Genomic DNA, 23,721 nt, shown 5'->3' on the forward strand with positions numbered 1-23,721 from the left:
GGTTTAAAGAGAGGTAAGATGAAAATAGTTTGCAGAGATTGAATTCAATATTTCTTTTTTTATTTGCTTTATATGGCTCAAAGCAACAACAAAAAATCAAACAGATGCAGACGCCATTTTCAAATTCATCCAATTCAAATCCTTTGTGAGCTGCCAATTAGCAATTTACCCAAGCAACATCAAAAGGCAGGCTCGAACAAGAGAAAATGCACAACTGTAAGTAGATATGAATAGCAGGTTTGTGGGAGCTGCAGATAGGACATGAAGAGCCTCTTTGAGCACTGTCAGTCAGTTATCTATACAGGTTTCTGGCAACCACTGATCCGCAAAAAGGCCTCAAAGGGACTGGGAGGCTCACTGACACAAAATGGGGGGCTTGGAGTTGACAAGACACGCTGGCAACAGGGACTACTTAAGCCAAGTGCTTTTCCTTTGCTGGGGCTTAATGGAAAACAAACCAACACTCTATTTCTAATTAGATCTCTAATCAGAGTCAGCATATAACCTTTTCAAAGCTGCCTCTCTGTGAGATAAAGTACACTTCTGCTCCCCCCGCCCATGAGATTATTACACTCCAGTGCCAGCAAACACAGAGGATCAAAACATGGTGCTTTATTGATTTATGTTTTAGTAGCTCCTCTATCCTTTTAATTATTTGCTCTAGGAGCGAAGGAAAGGACGCTCCTTAAGTTCAGTGATGTCTGGGGTCCCTGAGGTCTTACTGTGTAAATGGTTTCATGAAATTGCCAACACATAGAGCAAACAATTATATACAGAGTACAGTAATACGTGTTCAGAGCCAATTACAGGAAGCTTTCATTGATCCTCCACAATTGAATGATTAAGGTCAAAGTCATTTATTTTTGCCATGTTATTGTTCACTGTACTGTACCCCCCCTTAATAAATGACCTTTTTAAAATGCCGTCCTACTGAGCAGTAAAGATATTGTGTCACTGCGCTAACTACCTTAGGACCTTGATATAGTAGTACTACAGTGTAGGATTTCAAGTCACTCCATATTAAGAAACCCCACTAGATACTGCAATGCAACACAAAAAAAAACAATCTGTAAGTGTGGCACTGTGGCACAGCTACTTGTTGGTGAGGCTTACCGAACACAGTGAGGTTGACCATGTTCTCGCGGTTGCCAGCAGGGAAGGTAGTATACTCGCAGATGTATGCAGCCTCGTCAGACAGCCGCAGGCTGCTGAACACGATGGTGGTGTCCTCCAGAGAGGGTGTGCGGTGTCGCACGGCGGCCTGCTTAAAGCTGACCCGCTCCTTGAAAGGCGGCAGGACAGACACTCCCAGGGCAGGGTTGGCGATGGCCACGTTCTGCTTGGTGCCGTTGAGGAACTTCTGCCAGGTGACCTGGGAGATCTTCACCGGCGGGTTACTGTTGACGAAGATGCAGCGCAGCTCCACCTGAGAGCCGACGAAGCCTGACTTAATGGAGTCCATCTGTACCATCTGCCCATGGCCCTCTGAAACAAACAAGGAGCGAGAGGAAAAAAAACAATTTCATTACTATTAACAGGAAAGCAGGGCCAAACAAAACACTGCATTCAATACCAACGACATGCACTGCAAGTCAGCAAGTCAATTCAGCCTGCTAGGCAGTGCACGCACGCACCCATACACACTCACTCAAACTTAATCACATGATAACACCCAACCACCCGCATCCATCCCTTCACCGAGACCCTGTAGTCAGTACGGTGAGTTAGGTTTGTAGCAGGTCTGAGAGATGGAATTAACATAACAGGCACATCTCTCCCCTCCTCCCATTTCTTTACCAGGGAACCGCTTCTGATGAGATGGGAAGAGAAAGGAGAGGAGAGGGGGAACCAATGCATCGCTAATGAAGGAGTCCAAGGGCAGTGATCTGGAGCCAAGTCGTCCCTTTGTCCCCCACCCCATACCCCTCCCTCCACCTACCCTGCGCCAACCTGGCCAGCCCATTCTAACTTTAATTACTTTCCAGTCACAAATAGTTCAATGACCGCCTGAAGCATCTGTTAAAAGACACAATGTGTATCCCTGTGCGAGTGCACCAACAATGAGAACGCACACATTAGCTACATAAAAAGCGAGCAATTAGCAAATGGAAGGGTTCTCTGCCTCTTCATCACCGCTGTGAGTCACAAAAAAGGTCAATTAGAGAGGTGGCGCCTCGTGCAAACTTCCCCGCGTTTCAAGTCTCTCACGGCGTTTCTGGCCCGCAGTCAAACTCACCCCGCTTCTCCCTCTCCCTCTCTCCTAGCCAGTACTTTGTCACCTGGGGAATGGCACACGCACCAGTTTCCTGATAAAAGCCTTAAAACCGCTGTCACTTCTACTGCCAGATCCCTCCTTCCCTCTCCCCCCTCTGCTCGTCCGGCCCACCTGGGTGCCGACGCCCAGGTCGCCCCCCCCCCCCTGTCCCAGAACAACCCCGACTCCCTCCGACCGATGTGGCTGTGGGTCGATCTAGGGGCCCCTGTGTCCTGTTGTCTTTGACACATTGGTGTTATTTCAGGTAGATTCATGCCCCTCTCCAGGTGATGTCTGATTTCTCTCTGTGCTTACATTTACGGGCAGCCAACGCTATAATTATCTCCCACTGAGAAGCTCCAACCCACAGGAAGAAAGCCTGGGATTCCTGTGTTAATCATGTTGGACTCGTAAAAAACTAACAACTGAATGAAGTTGAACACAGAGTGGAAATCTAGTCCAGCCCCTAATGGGTACAGGGTTCTGGTGTTAGCACATGCATCCTCCTCGCAGCAACTTCTTAACAATGAGCAACAGCGACTCGCCCATGGATAATAGCTGTACTCTGAGATAAATCTCCCAGGCAGTCTTTAAAATGTGTAAGAGGATCTGAGAGGCCTGCATCTATGGAGTCACTGAATGAATACAGAATCTGATCCTACAGCTAGCAGCCAGAAACTCATTGTAGTTCATCCAGCATACTCAGCATACAGCATACTGTACCCATAGCTGAGCGAGGGGGTGTCCGTGTGTCTGCTTAAACTAAATAGAATGAATAAGTGTTTGGCTTGGGCCTTGGATGAACTGCTTAACATGTTTTTTTTTCTTGAACAAGGGCAGCCACATAGGTCCTCTGCTTCTTACATTGAATACCACATCATTCAAGTGCAGTATTTTACAGTGAGCGGAGAGGGAGAAAAAAGGGAGAAAAAAAAATTAAGGGACAGAGCACATCTTCTTCCATTCCTCTCAGACCACATCAACTACACATTCACTATAGAGATTCAAAATCACTTCAGGGAATTGGAGATGACAGATTGATGGACTAATGTAGTTTGACAGGAAGCACTCGCAACCTCGTCATCCGTACCTTGAGAAACACCTGTGTCCTTGTGCACCCCAGGGCTGTAGTTTAGTTCAGTGTATTACCGTGTAGATTACCAGTTATGGCGGTGGAAATATAGTGCTATGCCTTTTTGAAATACCAATACAATTTAGTGCGTGCCAACAGTGGTTAGTATTGTCTCTACAGATGAAGTGAAGGGGTGCGGGGGAAAGGGAGGGAAACTGATAAATATATAACTCCAGTACTCTTGAAAACTAAAACTATTTTGTCAGGGGTTGAAAACGGGAGCGACTGTCGTCCCCCTCTCACTCCTCCTCCTCCCTTCTATTACTGCACTGGGCCTGGTGGTCCCCTCTCAAAATGCAGCAAATAAACAGAAGCCCACGCAGATGAAGGCCGGGAGGAACGGCGTAATTACACAGCCACAGCCCCTGAGCCACTCAGCGGAGGACTAGGGGCCTCCGGGGGCCCCCTCCTCCACTGGAGGACCAGAGGGGTCCTTGGCAGAGTGCGGAAGAGGAGCTGTAATTAGAGCCTACACCATGGTGCTGCTGTGCTGCAGAAAGAAAGACAGAAAGGAAAAGAGAGAGAGCGAAAGAGAGAGAGAGCCAGGGCTGTGCAGACGAGAGGCAGAGAAAGAGCAGAAAAGGCTATCGAGAGAGAGGCATAGAGGTAGAGAGCAAAAGTCGAAAAATAACAGCTATTTCAAATAAAGCTTGGACAACGGGAGACAGAGAGACAAAGAGAGAGAGAGCGTGCGCGAGAGAGACAGAGAGAGAGAGAGAGAGAGAGAGAGCGCGCGAGAGAGAGACAGAGAGAGAGAGAGAGAGAGAGAGAGAGAGAGAGAGAGAGAGAGAGAGAGAGAGAGAGAGAGATAGATAGAAATACCGGATAGTGGGAATATGTGGGCTGAGAAGAGTTAAGAGAAAGAGTGTGGTATTCCTCTTCAGCAGTGAGGCATGTCTGCAGGTAGGTGGGGCTCTAGGGGATGGTCGCCTGCAGCTTTGTTGTAGCAGGGGGACAGTCAGGTGAGGGAGGGGGGGGGGGGGGGTGGCAGGATAGGCACCACCAGAAGGATGCCTGTGGGATGAAAAGGGAGTTTTTATTTCTTAGAGAAACAAAAATGACGGATGGACAAAAAAAGCAACAACATCCCCGAGCAGGAAGAGGAATGGCAGAGTGATCTGATTCATGCCAGGTGAGCTGACTGAGATTGGGGAGGGATAGGGGGGTGAGCGAGGGTTGTGGGGTTACCAAGAAAACAGCTGCTCAACCGTCTGGCAACAAGGACCTGCTCTTAGACAATAACGCCGAGACAGGGAGGGCCCTCTTAACAGCACTGTTCTATGAACAATTCGACTGTAGTCAGACTGAGGCTCTCAGGCAACAAGGGGAAAACATGTACCCTATGATGTCTGCATATGGTGTCTTTGGCCGTGCACTTGAAAACGTCATCCGGCAGTAGCTTTAGAATAGTTAAATGACCTTGTGTGGTGGACAGGAATTATGCAAAGTTTTAATCCTGCTACAAGATTGTCTTTCCAGAAGGTGATTGAATGGAATTTAATTACATTGATTAAAACTTTGCTCATCCTTTTGGGATTTGAAATACCAGAGTCTAACAAAGAGACATCGTACACAACATATTTGTACAAGGCAACATTGTTGCAATCTACAAGGCACAAGTACATTTTAGCCAATTTCCTAACATAATACTACACATTGAGACATATAACAGCAAGGGTTTGCACAGCGTAAGGGAAAAGCAGGACTGTTTTCTTTGTGCAGCTCAGTTGACCAGCGACCAACTGTCTCTGAAAAAACAACTGCTTCGGCTGCACACAATGATGTGTTCCTTTCTTCATCTATGAACACAGTGCCCGATTCAGTTTTAGAGTTCTATGTAATTTCACTCATCATACCCAAACTATATTTGTATATTTGTAATGTTCATTGAGCATTATTGGCCATTTGGAACCCCCTTTCCCCCCACCCAGACACTCCAGAGCAGACGTCTTATTGTCTAGATCCTAGATTCCGTGACGGTACTGTACTGGCGTCGGTGCATTAGTGGGACGGCACCGGGGGCAGCATTGCCTGCGCCACAGCAGATAATGGCTGCTTAAACCAGCCCCAGTTCCCACGGCAATGACACAGGGCCTTGTCCTATTCACAGGGCCGTGTGGGCATTTCAGGGGAGTTTGCATCGAAAACATTGGATCCAACAAACACGTATACATACAAACATACACACACACACACACAGTGACCATTCTCTCACAATAGGCTCTGTCTCTCGATCGAAGCAGCTTTTCTCCTGTGTTAGTCCAGAATGCTAAGACACATTTCCCTATTCTGGGAAAACAGTGGCACGCTGCCCACCCCATTAATTAATCAAAGACTGAATCGTTTGGAAACCAATTAGGAACTGAAAGCCATTGTGCCCAGATAATCAAATGGTATGACTGACTGTCGGAAAGAAAGAGAGTGTTTGGTCCTGCCTAAAAAAAGTATATTACCTAAGAGAAAGCTAGTCTATTGTTTTGTTTCTTTATGGTTCCATGTTTGTATGGGGTGTGGTGGGTGTTTGAGGGAGGTTTTGTGTAAATCTAGAGCTAAGAGTATTGATAGTGCCTGGTCTCTTGGGTAAACAATTGACAACCATCTTCACCAGCTTCCATTGCCCTCCGTGTCTCCCTGAGCAAACACTCACCGCAGCAGCAATACCCCTTACTGCAACAGATGGTTAGCAGCTCCCCTTGTAATTTCCTCCTCCGCACCCAAAAAAACCCTCTAGTTTGAATTCAAAATTCTCTTTTGTATTACACAAAATACCCGCTGATGAAGCTCCATGTAACAGCTGCTGTACTGTAAATGTAAAAAATTATCCCGAATATGTATTCACTGAACGTACTTCCCTTTTCAGGGTAGCAAAAGTGGGGGGATTGTGGAAAAACGACCACATTTTCTGCTAGTGAGTTAAACAAAATATATGTGATAGGAGAATGTGAATGACCCAGCTCTAAGACAGAGATGTAGTAGGCTACCCACAAGGGATATGGAATTACAACCTTCAGGCTCATAGAGCAGAACTTTGGCCAGTCAACCATATGCTCGCATCTCTCACCTCATGCGTACAGATCCCCGCCCACACGACTATCTGATGCAACCCGAGCAAAGAGCACGAGCCTACAACAGCCCAAGCAGCTGGAAAGCGTTTTAAATGTCAAGGGAATGCATCAGACTGCCTACAAGCTGCCTACAAATGAATCATTGCTTTTGCCACTGGACGCAACAAACCTCCATCTTGAAGCATTTAGAAGTGATACGTTTCAATTAGCATCATCACAGCTTTAGACGTGTTTCTCCCTGTGTTTTCAACATTCTAGACAATTCAGCACATTTTCAGCCAGGATACTTAATGTTGAAAGTATTTAAATATGAAACAGTAATCTGGAATTTGGCTCTTCTATGACCTTGGAAAAGGCAAATGCTGCTGGGCCAAAAATAACGCTTTGCCCGGGAGTCTCTAGTATCAAGTGTAAAGACAGTATCACAGACCTTCCCTCTCTTTTGTGCCTCACTTGTACTCTCTTGCTCTTTCTCTTGACCTTTAGCTTTCTCTAAACAAGGCCACTGCAGTTTCAGTACTGAAACAAAAATAAACAATGTTGACGTTACCTGACCAAATGGCTGAATGACATCACCCCCGATACGAGATAACAGAATAAGAGGACAACTGTCACCAAAAGTGCAGGCAAAACAGGGGGGAGGAAACGAGAGTCAACAACCTCCAAATGGTCAATGATTACATGAACAGAAACTGAGAGGTAAACTTTTTTTCAATACTTTCAAACATTGCAGTGTCTGGAATTTGACTGCACTGAGAAAAAGTATAAAAATATCTCTGCTGTAAAAACATTATTTGTTTCCACTAAAGCCAAGAATGGTGGATAAGTCCAAAATTATTTACACAATTTTGGGGGGGGCAAAGCACATCATCCTCTAATGTTGAGTGCTATTACATAGTGATGAGGGCTGGTTATTTTCAAAAATGCTAATGTATCCTCCGGCTTTTAATTTGGGGCAGCTGTTGAACATCTTAATAAGAAAATTTTCTGATCAATAAAAAAAAGGTCATGGGTATGATACAGACTGATGTATTAAGAGCCGGGACTGGCTGGACCCTGGAGGGAGCAGATAGCCTATTTATCCATCAGGTAGCAGCTAAAGTGGTTATATAAATGAGTTGTAGAGGATTTTCAGAAGTGATTTGGCAGGGAGGGGGTAGGAGCAGTAAGAGTGACAAGCAAAGGGTCAGGCGTAGTGACCAGCTTACAGCACTCAGGATATTAAAGTAAAGGAGGCCCCGTGGGTTGGGTCTGATGCAGGGAGCACACCTCATGTGGACAGATCAGTATTAGAGCAAGATGAAAGCATGTCTAGGTAGCAAAACCATAAATATCTCCTCACACACAAGATGGCCTGTATTACTTGCACGGGCATGATTAGGCAAGCTTAAAGTGCTTAAAAAAAAGTTTGAAAGCAAAACTGAATGAACTTCTAGCCTGTCTGAAACTTGCACCAACAAATGACACAGAATGTTGATGACAACACCATGATAACCCTATTGGAATGGGAATTGGACTTGGATGTTTATTGACATAGTGCCTACAAACCTCTATTCGGAATCTCCATAGGCCTGCATATTTACATTATACAGGATTACCATGAAGCATGGCTTGCAAACGAATGTTCAGTGGCACCTAGGCCTACTCCTGAGCAAGCAGCCTCCCTATACCTTGCACTTCAACGCACATTTAGCAAATCCAGCATGAAATGTATAAAAAGTCATGCCAAAAAGTGCTGAGAAAGAGGCCGGCCATGGACAACCATGCATGATAAATCCTTTTCCCACACCATCTGTTCTATTGTCCAAAAGTAAAGATAAGTCTAGCAAAAAGTACAAATGCCACATTTCCATGTAAAATTGTGAGCAAGTCGCCAATATATTGAGCAAGAAATATAACTAATAATATACATTTAGCACAAATAATTATGAAGTAACACCTCTATTGCTGACCTTCGAAAGTCAATACAAATTCATAACTTATTGATATTGCATGTGATGTAAATCCATATAACACATGCAACCTAACCTTTGGGAATGCACAGCACAAGCTCAAAATGCCTTTTTTCAGACACCTGACCCATGGAAGCATGACCTTTCCTGGCTGAGCAAATGATCCATCAATTCCCCTTTCTCTCTTTACAAAGACCACCTTAGGTCTACACCCAGTAAGTACCCTAGAGAGAGAGAGGTCACCCCCTTCACAATAGTAAGAAATACTCTTGCAAGACCACAAGCGTATAACAGCAGTGGAAAAAGTTACAAATTCAATCAATATTTGATTAGAGTCACTTGTGATACTTCAAGACTCTCCACGGTGTGTTATTATGGGGGTGGCCTCTATAGATTTCTTGAAAGAAAGTCATGCCGTGCGAACTCATGCATTATTAAAGATGTGTGAGGAAAAATTAGAAGAGCTCGCTGTCATCAAAGTGCATCTTTAATGGTTCTTGGGACGTAAACAGGACAGTCGGGGGCACTGAGCACACAACTTTGCTTGTTGGCCTAGCGTGTAATGTTGTTCTTCCTCTACAGAGTGACGAGCTGGGGCAGACCATTTATTCCATCAGAGCCATTAACATGTAGGAGTGGGAATTCACACTCCAGTTGGAGTGGGCAGTGGGCTGAAGACCCCGTCTGCTGCTATCAATTAACAGGCGCACTTAGTATGTGTCAGACTAGTCATCCACAGGGGACCTTGACAAATGTCATCCTGCTGCCGTAGATCTCAGCTAGAGCGAGCCAAGCCATCTGTAAACCAACAGGGCCATTCAGGTAGCCTGTTAAACCAGGCCGATTGTTAAGCTTGAATTCAGTTTCACTCCTCTCTTATAGATGAGCATCTTTTTTTTCAACTGACCTATTACTACAGACTAATATCCTGATAGTTGGTCTGAAAAATGTATATCTAACATATGTCGATTTTCTGATTGAATGAAGATCAATCCATTTGGGTATTCCGCCAATTTTGCCAATGCCCAGTTATAACTTATCTTGGTTCAAGCTAAATATGTCAGACTAATAGTACTAAGTCAAAAGTAATGCTAGTGTAGTCAGTAAGTAGTAGTAGTCACCCCAATGAACCAATTCTAACAACAAATACATCAATGAAATTACTCAGTGGTGCTGCAAAGAATCCACGACAACAGCTGTACTTTCAAAGGGTCGAGCTAGAGACTGTGGGATGTTCAATGACTGAACTAAGACGTTACCCATAACAGATGATATCATTATCTGCCAGAGAAAATTGATGGTAGCGAGACCCTATGGAAATGAACACCCCCTAGGGGCATGACTTCACAAGGGATCTTAGAGTGTTTTAAAGAAGCACATGGACCCAGGCACCCCCCTTCCCTTTGCATACTTTTTGATCATAAAGCTCTACAAAATCCAGTGGTTCTAGGCAGGACTCCCAGACCAGAGCTGAACCATTTCCTTAACCATGACCACAGGAGATCTTTCCAAGGGGATTCGGGTAATGCTCCATGTTCCACACACACAACCATAGGAATGCTCTCCACATCTCAGGACTGAACTCACTCTGAGAGGCATGTGCTCCCCAGCTGTGATCAAGTATTGACTTTCCCACCACTCACTGAACTTCAACACAATGTCCACACACTCATACTCGCTGCCTTCTACATCCTGCTATGTGATGTGAGGCATCATCTCACGTGTATCTTGTGATATAGAAATCCTTCAGATCAGATCAAATCATTATGCACAGCAGGGGTATTTTTTTATATAGTATCTGGTACAGTGCTGAATGCATTGTAGGATCAAAGACTCACAAATTCGAATACTACAGCAACTCTGATCGAGTTAGACCAGGCAATTAAGACAGGGATGATATCCCAATTTGGCCTTGCAAATGTTTCTGGGCACAGTTGTTCTACTAAGTGGAACATTGTTGTTGTAATAAAATGGATAAACTGTTAACCAGTCAGAAATTTCAGCATTTGACCTGTTGCATGGTATTCAGCAACAGGCCTTTCAATTAAGTGAAAAGCTACTGACAAGGGAGACATAGGCAGGGAACAACAAAGCCACTGCCAGGGGAAAGGGGGAAACTGAAAAACGAGAAGGGTGGTGTGGGGTTACACCAGTCTCTGCTGGTCTTTAGATGTCGTACAATGTGTATTGACATAAAATACCATCAGTAGAAGGGAATTCTAATGTTGACTCCTTATACAAAAGATAAAAACGACTGAACCCAGTAGCCTAGCACTTCAAAATGATTGCACAATAGAGTAGGTCTTTCGCATTTTGGTACTCTCTCACACCAAATCATGAGGTAATTGACTTGGTTTTTCTCTTCATGTAGTCTGAACGCAGCTGGCTGGGTGGGCTGTGGGTTCATGGGTGTATGGAAACGCCAGGAAATGAACCCCATAGGTTTACAGAGCCAGTGTTGAAAATCAAGTCGAGGGCCTCACCATGTTCAGCCCAGACAGCCTTCAGCTAAAAGCAAAAAAGCACTCTTGGGTACATGGTACATGCTGATGTATAAACCATTCAATTCACCACTTTAACCATGAAAATGATCACAAAGTTTCCATGCAGTCTATAATCTGCAATGAATTGTGCTTATGCAATGCACAGGAGAGAAAAGACTTACAGATGTCTATTGCTGTAGATAATTGAGGATTTTATGGTAATTCCTGCCAGGGTCTGCCAACAGCTTTGCCATTAACCGCCATCAACCCTACATTGTAATTACCTCCCATATTCAAGATTTTCTGTAGCTAAACTTCAAACTGCATCAATCTGGACTCGTGGGATGCATAATAACAACGACTTGAGTCTTCCATCAGGTGGTATATCTCAAACTGGGTGAAATGAGCCAATGAGATTAGAATGTGTTTTGGCTGGTAGGCTTTGATGAGAAAAAAGAAGAAAAATATAAAAATAAATACAGCTGAAAAATCATGATAGTGTGTTACTATTGATCAGAGACTTGTGCGAGTGAGAAAGGAGTCACATGGAGATTCAACAACTCAATTAGGCCATATTGAAATTACTGTCATTCACTTCACTGTGCAGCAAATGGAGAGGCTTGGCTTTCCAGGGGAGAGGGCGATTAGAATGCTAGGCTTGCCATCAGGGCAGAGAACTGTCTCCAAGGATGACAGGATCTCTCAAAGAGCTGTTCATGATATGGGACTCAACCTCCAGCTTTCCACTCAACAAACAAACTCCTACCCCTAACGAAATATCTCACATGCACACCTTCGCTCTGATATGAACCATATTCGAAGTCTGCTGACACAGGCTGTGGACTGACTGCATTGCCAGCTCAGAGACACAAAAGGCCTCACCCATGGGAGCCCAGACCAAATAACCTGCTAACTGCACTTCCCCCAACATTTCAGAGGGTTGTTTTGGAGCTCCAGCTTTAAGTGTTGCCCTTCCTGCCTGCGCCTAGTCTGGGCTGTTCATCGTTTGACAGGATTGACAAGCTCCCGGGCAGAGCTGATTAAAAGCTTTAAGGTCAGAGAAGTGGGACAGCTATCGAGCGAACACCTGTCTCCTGACTGTGAGCCGGCCCCTGCTGGGTGTGTCCTCCATGCGTGCTGGATCAATGGCTCCATTAAGGCCCCATACACTCTCCCAGCTGACAGCCCTGCTTTGGCTTGCAAAACAGCCTTTCACCTGGGAATGTTTCCTCTTTTTACTTCTCCTTTCCCTCTGCTGCTAAGTATACATGTTGGTAGACAGTCTAATTCCATACAGGCAGGCTTCCAACAGGCATTGGATAGAGTGGATCGAAATAGGAGAGCTTAGGGTTTACTTGGAACATTTGCTAACCTAGCACAGCATGCATTATAGCACATCATAGCATATTGTTCTAAAACTTGTTATGGTGTTACTCCATGTTATGTGATCTGTTATTGAACTTACAAGCTACAATGCATTTATTTACAGCTGGCAGCTTCCTAAACATTAGCTTGTGGACAAAAAACTGGAATTCAAGATCTGATTCAAAGAATCAATATATGACTCATGTGAAGTTCAGACAATCTTTCCAAAAGTAAAAAAAAGAAGACAAATCAGAGTTTGCCATCCCTTGTAACACATCCACTCACACTGCAAAAGTTGGTCTGTTTTTCTTTCTTGTTTTTAAGGTGGATAGGCAGGAGGGGGGGGGGGTCCCTTTGCCACAGCTGGTGCTATTCTATCAAACTCTGTGGTGTCCTAATCCAAGAATGGACATTTCAATTTAGCTCTGCTAGAGTTGGTTGATAGTGGAGATACCACCCAATTCTGCAGATATCTATACTGACTTCATTTCTGTGACCCCAACCCTCAGAGTGCCACATATCTTACAGAAGCTCATCTCTCCTTTGACACTTTATCTAACATTCATCTGTTTTGAAAAAAATAATAAAAAATCCTGTGGTTTGTACGGGTTGGATAAGACTAGTGAAGGATGCGATTCACTGAAAATACCTCTAAGCATGTTCTGCCCCACACATTGCAAGCATCCCACAAAAATCTCTTATTTCACAGGTTCTAACACTCTCTCCCACACAATGCTGCAGTCTAACCGGTGTGTTGTGATATGATTCAGAGCTGGAGCACAGAGGCGTATTGTACTTTAGCTTCCTCCATATAAGAAGACCTTGGTTCAGTCTCTACACATAACGAAAGATGCTCAGTTGATAATGAAGCACATGCAAAAATGCAACAATAAGTTTTGACTATTCTAAACTACACCACGGCGATGACATCGGTGTCTACTTTTAGATGTGTGTTGAGAACTGACTACACAACAGAGAAGTGAGAAGAGCAAGCTAACACTTTCCTAGCGGAGTGTTTTTATACAGATGTGAAAACAGGCTCCCTCGAGCCAGGAGAAAGGTGGGGGCAAAAGCAAAGTGCTATCTATAACCATCCCCATGTTTAATCTGGCTATGCATTCTACATTTACATTTACATTTAGTCATTTAGCAGACGCTCTTATCCAGAGCGACTTACAGTAAGTACAGGGACATTCTCCCCGAGGCAACTAGGGTGAAGTGCCTTGCCCAAGGACACAACGTCAATTGACACAGCCAGAAATCGAACTGGCAACCTTCAGATTACTAGCCCGACTCCCTCACCACTCAGCCACCTGACTCCCCTGTCAGGTGGCTGAGTCACTCTAACAATATCCAAGTTGCATTGAAATCATGTTGTCAAGCCAATGTCATAAGTTACTGATGCGGGCCGAATGATGGTCACCTTAAATGCACTGTTAAGTTATGCCATGTGTTTTTCTTAATCAGTGTCACAAACAGATTGCAACCTATTTGGGTCTATACAATCAAGTCACTGCTAAAGTGAAGTAGTCCACTGGTGCGTTGCCATGGAGCTGCCAGTTCTACATTAACATGGGTTGGTTTGTGGTAGAGAGAGCGTTATTTGCATGAAAGATGGGTGTCTCATTCTAATGAGCAGCATCTCTAGTACCAGTGCATGTGTTTATGATGCTAATGTAGCAGCTGGAAAAGAGATTGGTATGCAGAACCCCCCAAAAATACAAACAAAGCATTTTTTGTTTTTTGGTCTATGTTCTTTGCTGTGTGGCTTTGGATACACAGCAACACCTATTCAACATGCTGACATATAGCTACCTTTAGATGGCACTGCCTTTACTCTCCAAATGGGTGTATAGAACTTACAATATTTATGAGGCAAAGGGTTCATTTCATTGGAATTGTTAAGCTCTGGCTATAACAACTCCCACTGATTGTCTCTTGGTCACTTAGTGTTGAAAAATGCCCTCTAGAAGGCATATCTCTAACCACATGTGTAATATCCCATGTAAAGCATTTCAGAAGAAAAAAAAATGCACTAGTGTATTGTAGTATTACCAACCAATTTAAAGTAATAATTCCAGCAATTTAATTATCAAAGGAAATAATTCCCTGGAAGTGGTATTGATGTTGTTCTGCAGTTAACTTTGTCTTTATATTCCCAAAGTTATTTTAGCAATGATATTAACTGGTATCATCTAAAATATAATGTATTTAAATGAGTACAAATGTATTCTTTCTTCTCTAATCTTGCTGTTGTATAGCAAAAACTATAGAACAAATAAAACAATTAAATATGTATGTGCCCATTTCCAAGCTACAAGCAGAATTCACTCAGCTGCACTAAAGCGAGCCTTGTAGTGACCTAGTTAGGAGAATGCCAGATGACAAGGCCATGCCTCCTTTCCATGCCCAAGACCAGCCAAGCAGAAACAGCTACGCGGAGCATGATATTTTGCACAAGCATCCTTATCGTTAGTGTTGTGGAAGGATGCGTCTGGAACAGCCAGTTCTGTGCCCTAGTCCTTGGCTGATTAGGCGGGTGAAGGGCAGCTCCTTGGTTCTCCAGTTCTCAGTGGCAGGCAGGGCGTCTGGGCTTTGTTAATGTGCTGCCACTCCCCTGCCGGGTGTGCAGGCCCGGGCAGGCTGAGGTGACGCTCCCCTGTTTCCCACCGCTCAGCCAGCCTGACTTTGCTTGGCTGATGAACTGTGACGAGACACAGCTTCAAGGTTGTTTGAGCTGCGTTTAGCCACGCTGGCCAGCAAGGAGGAGCGTCGAATATCGTTGCTCGCTGCTGACGGCTCTCAGGCTTTCTATCAGCCTCACTGGTGACACTTCACTGAACACCTAAAAGATATCTTTTTTCTTTTGGACTAAAAGTAGAGTCAGTGAAAGGGGCTCTGAGAGCCAGAAGTTTACTCTTCAGTACGTACGCAGAAGAGATCATAAACCACGTCACCTACATGCAGAGACATGATCAGGCAGACACACCCTCAGAGTTGATACAGTTTGCTCTGATCCCAGGCTTGAGAGGAATTGCTTCACAAATGACTCAGCCTTGACATGAGTGAGTGGGAGGTGCACTTATTTTCTTTGCCACCCCAGAGGTACTTTAGACTTGGACTCAGGTGCTAATTCCTCCCCAAAGTACAGTTAAGCCAATTCTAGACATAATTTAGAAAGCAAAGGTTGTTGTCATGATGTTCTCTCAACAACCGCTAGGTGTTCTAATGGTCTGTTGAGCCCCAGCTGTTGTTATTCGGAGCTGTGTTTCCAATCAGTTAGCTGTGAGTCAGAGAGAAGACTCATGTCGCACCACTGCGGTGCCTGCCTACCACGGACATATTGAAACAGGACCCAACACGACTGTAAGCTCACAAGCCGTCACAGGGTCATTTGGGGGCTGCCACGAATCAATGGGCCAATTGTGCATTTTAGAGGCCACTCGACACCTTTAAAAAAATGCATTAGATTACGCTTTCCACAAATAGAGAGCAAGAGCGCCTGCCAAAATGTTATAGGCTGATTATACAGCTGTCTTCACGGCATTATCTTAGAACGATAGAAACAATAAATTCATGTTTGTCTAAAGCCAATTTTCATTGTTAAGGAGTAAACATTACAGCATAAAATCACTCAACATGACCCGAGCGCTTCTCCCATCTATTTTGAATATGTTAACCCTTGTGCTGCCTTCGGGTCACATGACTCAAAGGTTCATAACGAACCATCGTTGTGTTTACCAAATTTTACCCAATACAAAAACAAATAAAAATAATTTTCTTTTAACCATTCCAATGCTTCACTTTGTTTTTGTATGAGGTAAATTTGTCGCAATACGACGGTGGGTCACAATGACTGATGGGTCAGAATGACCCGAAGATAACACAAGGGTTAACGTGAAACTGACCACATGTGCACTCTTGGTCAGTTTGAAATGCTTCTGAAATAGAAGGTACATTCATTCTCCATCTTGTCTAAATGTCCTCTTTGGACCAGTTGTCAGATGAGTCAATAGATGCCCCACATGAATAAACCAGCAGGCCTGAGTGTTTGCATGCCAAGGTGTGTGAACCTGTCTCCCTCCGACAACACCGTTGCTTGTTGACCTTGAGCATAAGGTCACCCTCAGATCTTTGTTATGGAGGGCTCTATGAACCAAGCATGCAGTCTGCTCTCTGTGGCTGCCGAAGTCATATGGCTCACCCCTCAACAGGGATGACAAGAAAACTGATGACAGTGGCAACAGAGGACGATAGACCGCCAAATACAGGCCATCCCGGGTCTCCCACCCAGTACCACACATAAACACCACAGTCAATTCGGCTTCAATTGGTTTGTTTTTGTGACAGTAAAAGGGGGCTTTGTCTATCATTCTCAACTCTGTGATATGTCACAGACCTTGAAAGATGTGTGTAGTTTAAGCAATATATCACAGTTTCTTAAGTCTAGAGGCACTACACATACTCTTCATCCATTATCCATCTCACAAATAGACAAATAGTCAGCCAGGCTCCAGTAACCTGCGGGTATCAAATTGTGCAAAGATGGCACACTGAAAGCTGAGATGTAGCAGGTTCATACAGAAAGACAAGGTGATAAAAAAGAGCCATTGTGAGGAAAGGGTATGTCTTTTTTTCATTGAAGTGTGACAGCGTTTCGCCATGTGTGGCTGTTCCAATGGCTTGCTTTGGGCCTGTTGACCTATGTGTGCTCAGTGTGACACATATCCCCACCCCTCACGCTCCAACACCCAGGGGGAGGGGAGGTGGGCAAAAGGGTGAAAAAAAGAGAGTGTGATATTGGAGAGAGGAGAGAGAGAAAATACTGAGTATGTACAGTATGTGTAAGACAGAGAAAGAAAGAAATGAACTGGAAGAGACAGAGAGAGACAGAGAGAGAGACAGACTGACAGACAGACAAAGAGAAGGGGTGAAAGAAAAATTAGGGGGAGTAACAAGGAGTGTGACTAAGAGAGAGAGAAGCAAAGGAAGGCATAGTGTGAGAAGAGGTGAGAGGTGGAGGACAGAGTGCAGCAGAACAGCTGGGGTGCCAAATCAGGGGGAGACGAGAGGCTTGTTTTGCCCCAGTGCAGTGATGAGGGAGAGCGAAGCGTATAGTGCATCACAATTTCATATAAGCATCAGTGCGCAGCTTAGAACTGCATTATGGGAGCAAAGCAGCAGAAAATATCCTTGAGGAATGGCAGCATGAAAATGCGGTATATTTATAGACGGGAACACAGCAGAATGATTTCATTAAGTTAATTAAAGGGCAGCTACGAACAATCAAAAAGTGTGCGCTTTGTATTTTATGAGTGATTGTAGTTTAGCCATTCATTTCTATATATGTCATTTTATGATCCAATAGACCTTGATCTTTGTCTTCAGTTTATACTACACTCTTACTTAGCACACAATGTTTTGGGCAAATGTCCAACCAGGAAGTCACTGGCAAAATACTCTCAAACAAGTTTGGACAGGGAAGGTAGTTTACTGTCAACCTTGTCTACCACGTAACAACAATGGAACCTGTCAATCTGAAAACTTCAATTACCTTCCTGAAAAACCTCTCCAAAGAGCTTTTAGGATTGATCAAATAATTACAGGCTATACAGGCTATTCACTATGCCAAATGCTGGAGAAGAGGAGAGGAGTGGAGTGAAGCATTTCCTCCATGTTTGGGCTGAGTTCCATAGAACACCTGGTTCCCCCAGCTTTGGCACCCTCTTCCCAGATGCTGAAAGCAGATGTGCTGATGAGAGGGGCTGTCACGCTGTGATGTGGCAGTGGCTCCAGTGTGAAAAAGTGAAAAAACAGACCACAGAATTTGCTCCAATGTCCAGGTAAATAAAACAAGAGTATGAAGAGGGAAGACAGGGCGCAGTTACAAATGTTTCTTGAGGGGCATATAAAACACACCATAGGAAACGTTGAAGTCTGAGTCCCTCCCCTTTCACCTCTCCGTGTTCTGTGTCTCGGAGACAGGATGAAGGGGCGGATTTGGCTTCGTAAAAGGTCAATAAAGCAATACACAGTGGGCTTGTCGACACAGGATGCAGCCCTATCAGTGGGGTAGTACTGCAGACACCTGTAATTTACCATGGCCTGGTTTCCATATCTCCACTCAGTGAATACAATTCATTATACAATACTGAAGGGGACTGAAAAAAGAAGAAAGCCCACAGACAGACAAACAAACTGGAGTTTGGCCAGGGTGGAGGGAGGCTGCAGGGGGGATTTGGGGGGGGGGGGGGGGGGGGGGATGAGCACACTTCCACAGCAGGAGCCAGACCAGACACACCATACTTTACTCTGATGAAGCAGACAGGTCAAAACTCCTCACAGAAGGCTCACTGCCTCTCAATGAAAAGAGCAAATGTGTGACCCCATTTAATACTGGGTTCTGCAAAGGATCATTCTCGGCTGCTGCAGTGTGAAGGTCTTCCTTCCCAGCTTCTGTCCTGTGCTACATCACCACAGATCCTCATACAAACACAAGGTAAACAAACACTCCCTGAACAAATATGATGTGGGCATAAACCTCCATGTGCCTGGACGAGTTTAACGGCTTCTCTACGTGACAAAGTTCCCAGAAAAGGAACAGGCTAAACAGACCCAGTGAGCTGATGTCACCCACCCTTGTTTCTATTCCAGTTGGAGGATCTGGGTTGGGAGGGTGTGGTGTCCTATGCCACAGGCCTACTCTCAGGGCAGCCCTCTGTATAATTTCTACACATTTCCCTAACCGCAACATGGCCAATATGGGATGGCTACAACCCCATAAGAACCACCGCCAGCTAAGAACGCCCCAGCTGTCAATGCTATGTCTGTCTGGGTCCCTTAAGGACGTCAGGCCTGTCTGTGCCATGTGCATTAGGAGCAGCAGGTCGGTTGGCGCGGCGTGTCTGTGCGTAGAGTGACTGCGCTGTGTGTGTCTGTGCGTAGAGTGACTGCGCTGTGTGTGGCTGTGCGTAGAGTGACTGCGCTGTGTGCGTGTCTGTGCGTAGAGTGGCTGTGCTGCGTGTGTCTGCGTCTGTGTGTCTAGGAGCGGCAGGTCTGTCCGTGCGCAGGGGCGACTGAGCTGCGTGCGAGGAAGCCGTGTCTCTGTGCGTGTGTGTGTTGGTGCATCCGACTCCGACAGACTCTTAGCGGCCCATCTTCTGCCATTACACGTCAGGGACACGGGCGCCATGCGAAAGGCGACAGAAACGGGCTCTAACCACAAAACTGAAACATCTGTGCAAAGGACACTCTGCCTCAGGAGGGGGTAGTGCAGTATAATAATGGAACCTCACCGAGGAGGAAGGAGCTTACTGTTCCATCTGTCCTTATTTGATCACAGACAGCTGTGTGTAGGTTTTGGCCAGGGCATTATACAGACGTACATCTTCCGCTGACATGTTCTACCTTCATCTTTCATCAGGTCTGCGCTGATTGTGAAACAATGTGGGATCACGAAAATGAATCATACACAAAACTAGAACAATAGGCTCCATTCATTGAGCCAAACGGCCGGTGATGTCGTTGTTTCCGTAACCGTTTTTGAATGGGGGCCAAGAGAGAGTCGGTTGGTGTGAGGTCGTGAATGCAAGCAGGGACTTGTCTTTCCTGTCGTAGATCAAGTCCGAACTTCCTGAGGTGTTGGGGAATCGGGAAGCAGAACTGTCATAGGATAAGTGCAGTTGGTGATTATTCATTTAATACTTCCACTCATGATTGTGGCAGTGCCGCATTTGGGTGTGTGCGCGTACGTGGCCGAGTGTGTGTCTGGGGGAAGTGTGCGAATGAGTGGGTAGTGGGGGGGGGGGGGTGTCTGTGTGGGGGAAGTGTGCGAATGAGTGGGTAGTGGGGTGTGTGTGTGTGTGGGAGGGGGGGAGGGGGCGGATGTCGATCTGTAGGTGGGCGTGTGGGGGGGTTCAACACACGGAGGCTAGAGAGACACAGCTGAAGCAAGCTCAGCTCTCTCCAGCCTCCATACATCAGAGGAGCTGACACTCCCTTTCCCCCCAAGGTTAGTCTGTAATATCCGCTAAGCTTGTTTGGTGTTTTCCCTGGTTTATCTGTGCTACTTTCATTTGATTTGACTGCGTTTCTAATTGGTTCACCTACCTAGACGGATGCCTCAAAACAACTGAAGCAGCCCTGCTGTCCCATGGTGCATTCCAATTTGCTGAAGTAGCAGAGAGGTAGCTAGCGAGCGGAAGGCATGTCCCACAGTGCACCCTTATTTCTGCCATGGCTACTTATTTTGTGATTCCTTGTTGATAGTTCTCTCATGAATAACCCATTACAAACTTATCATATATCCTCTCATGCTACTGCAGCTCCAAACGGTGTGTCATAGCGATAGAGTGCATTTCAGGTTCAATCCAACTTGAGCTCCTGCTTTTCGTATCCGCTAACTTGATCCAATTTTATAGTGTGTAGACTTGTATTTCTTGGTCTCTAAATGGGTTGGGTAGAGTAATTTCTGTCACTCTCTTCCCCCTTTATTTCAAGTACAATTCAAAAAACACATTTTAACTGTTACATAAAGCCAATGTGTAACCATTTTTGCCCATTAGGACCAATGTATGTCGGTTCCTTAACCCTATTAGAATAGGCTGTTGAGTCATCCTTTGTTCCTTTAGCACTGTTCTACAATTCACCTATTAAAAGTACTGTCCCCAACTTCCCCAGATACGAGATCTAAGGTGCGCTCAGCTGAATACCTACCTTAACATGACAGAACAAGGTTTTTCCAGGTATAATGACTCGCCAATAGTAATATTGTATATTTATCTAAATTATATACATACTGTAGATATCAATATATTGCTTTTCTCACAAAATTCATGCTTTGTAACAATAACTTCTTGTCTATTTATCGGACACATTTGACAATATGAAGAGAACCAAAAGCTATACTTTGAGTTTCCTCCCTTCTCTCTACTATCAGAAAGTGTTTCCCCAGTAGTCTTCAGCAAAAGAATCAACGCCATATCGCTGCTGTCAACACAAATTTGAGTTTAATGGCCACGGAAATGTCCATTCACTATTGTTTTCCCCCAGTGTGGTCTCCAGATCCCCACCATCTGCAACACCTCAATAATATTTTCATGTTACACTGAGCAGGCTTACTTTCCCACAATGCCCCTCCCATAAACCCTAATGTTGTAGTGCATTATGGGTAGAGATATCCCCCCCCACCCTTCCAATTCCAGTTCATTGTTTAAAACACACTGGCCCCCAGCCCCGGGACGGTGCTCCTGGCCTCACTCTGCCCCTAGCCCCCACTACAGAACCACCATAGAGCTTTGCCAACACTTCTGTGTTCCATTAGCGTCTGGCAGTCATCCACTAATTGCATAAAACTGGGTCCCCAACCTCTTTTACACCAATCAGCAGGGGCAGAGGGCGGGCATCCCTCTGTCGATTATATGCCATAGGACCAGGAGGCTTGTCGTAGGCTAGCAGACATGCATGGGAGGGAGGGAGGGAGGGAGGGAGGGAGGGAGGGAGGGAGGGAGGGAGGGAGGGAGGGAGGGAGGGAGGGAGGGAGGGAGGGAGGGAGGGAGGGAGGGAGGGAGGGAGGGAGGGAGGGAGGGAGAAAAGGAGGGTTTGGCCTGATCTCCTTTTACCTCCTGGTGTCACTGTTTGTCGTCATTCACAACAGTGCCGGGAGCTGGTGGGGGGAAGGGGTGACCAAGCCAATTATTTTCACCTATCTGCCGCTCCCTGCCAGCAGACATGTAATCTTAAATGGTCCCGGTGATCCTTGGGCAGACTTTGAGCCCACTGAGAATATGGTTTCACAGATGAAGCTGTCACAGGAAACAGCTTGTGTTCAGCAAGCTTTTCAACCCCTTCTCCTACCTGAAGCATATAAGGGACTTTCTAAATTCTGAGGACTCCTTTTCACATCATCAATAACAATCATTTAGCGGTGGCCATATCAAATCACATACATGTTATATTACGCGTTTCGATTTCCTAAAATGAATCCTAATGGTAGTTTTTCTTTTTCACCTCCATGACATGAACTGCCAGTTAAAAAGCCTTTAAGTGTGTTCTGTTTTGTCCAAGGAACAAGGACAGCTGCAGGGGGGCGTATGAAATGATAATAGCAGCAGTGGCATCTCTCAGAGAAAGCAAGGTGGAATTTCAGCTCAGCGGACTGAGGCTGAGAGTGACGAGATGGAGAGGAGGATGCTGTTACAATCGGTGGATCAGGTGATCAACAGAAGCCCCACAAAAAGCAGGGGCACAGTACAAATCGTGTCCTGGTTATGACTTCACAAATAAAATCAAGGAACTATTGAATGTGAAATGCACATGGTTCACCTTTACTCTTAAAGTCAACTTGAGACATCTTGTAATGAGTCAGTCTTCCCCTATGGCAAGCAGGAAATAGAAGATTAACTGGTTTAGGGCTGCTAAGGCGCTGTTGTGGCTGAGGCAAGGGATGTGTGCTATCCAGCCTGCTATCCTTTAGCAGCAAAGAGGTATATGAAAAGACGGTAAAACACATCACAAATGCAATTTGTTCATCATAGTAGGTCACTTACTGGAAATCCTAGATCTCATTCAAAAAGTAGAACTTTTATTGTACAGCAGTACTTTATATGGAATATAGGGACAGTGACGAAAGGTGGAAATGGGTAGGAGGAAGGGCTCTGTATGTGTGAAGAGACGTCTAAAGAGGAAAAGCCTAACTTCTATTTATTTTTTCTTCTTTTTTCCTGGTGCCATGAACCATAGCAAAAATATGGGCAAAAAAAACAGCAAGCACAGAAGTGATTCTATCTTTTCAAGATCGAACTCGTTACCTCTCTGTTGGCCCCCCAAGGGTTGGTTTCATTCTCCATCACACAATAGTTCAAATCCTTTAACGGCAGTTGCTAATAAACGGGTGTGGTTAGCCTTTGGTGTATTTAACAACAAACCCAGTGAGACACGGGCATTCAGTCCCCATGGTTTCTCTTCAGCCCATGCAAGGTGACAGCTTTACAAACCCTTAGTGTCTACATGGTCTCTAATTGTAAGGCTGCCTTCAAAGGCTCAGCAGTACTCCTTTACAACGAGGGCAAGAGCAAAAGCTGACAACAGTTGAATCAGTTGGCCTAATGGCTCATAAAATACTCTGTGCAGTAAAGCAAAGACAATATAGGTTGATTCTTAGGGAAATGAGCTGATGTTTCCCACAGAAAGTACCTACTTCTTCTATACTTACTGCAGTAACAGTATTTCCTAAGCTAAACTATTATACAAAATGGATGCCATTTTGTGTAAGCGTGCAAAGAACATGTGACATGCCAGGGATGCACTTTGTGTTGCAACAACTCTACTCATTGGAAGAGAAGAAAGTGTAAAATACATATTTGAAGAGTCAATTTCAAGAGTGTGATTCATAAGCTTATTTAATATGCATTTAGACACTGATTCTTGTTCATTTGATTTTGGACGTATACTTTGTGTTATGAAAGAGCAT

The 23,721-nt window shown here is 44.9% G+C and overlaps 1 protein-coding gene across 1 annotated transcript in view; it reads right to left on the reverse strand.

The window, feature by feature from the left end:
• Positions 1 to 23,721, reverse strand: part of nectin1b (nectin cell adhesion molecule 1b) — a 64,053-nt gene that overhangs the window by 21,483 nt on the left and 18,849 nt on the right. The window contains exon 2 of the mRNA XM_067246136.1: positions 1,114 to 1,485. Coding sequence (XP_067102237.1) covers positions 1,114 to 1,485 — 372 coding nt within the window. The remainder of the gene's footprint in view (positions 1 to 1,113; positions 1,486 to 23,721) is intronic.

Source organism: Osmerus mordax, chromosome 11 (assembly GCF_038355195.1).
Source record: "Osmerus mordax isolate fOsmMor3 chromosome 11, fOsmMor3.pri, whole genome shotgun sequence".
NCBI classification, from domain to species: Eukaryota; Metazoa; Chordata; class Actinopteri; order Osmeriformes; family Osmeridae; genus Osmerus; species Osmerus mordax.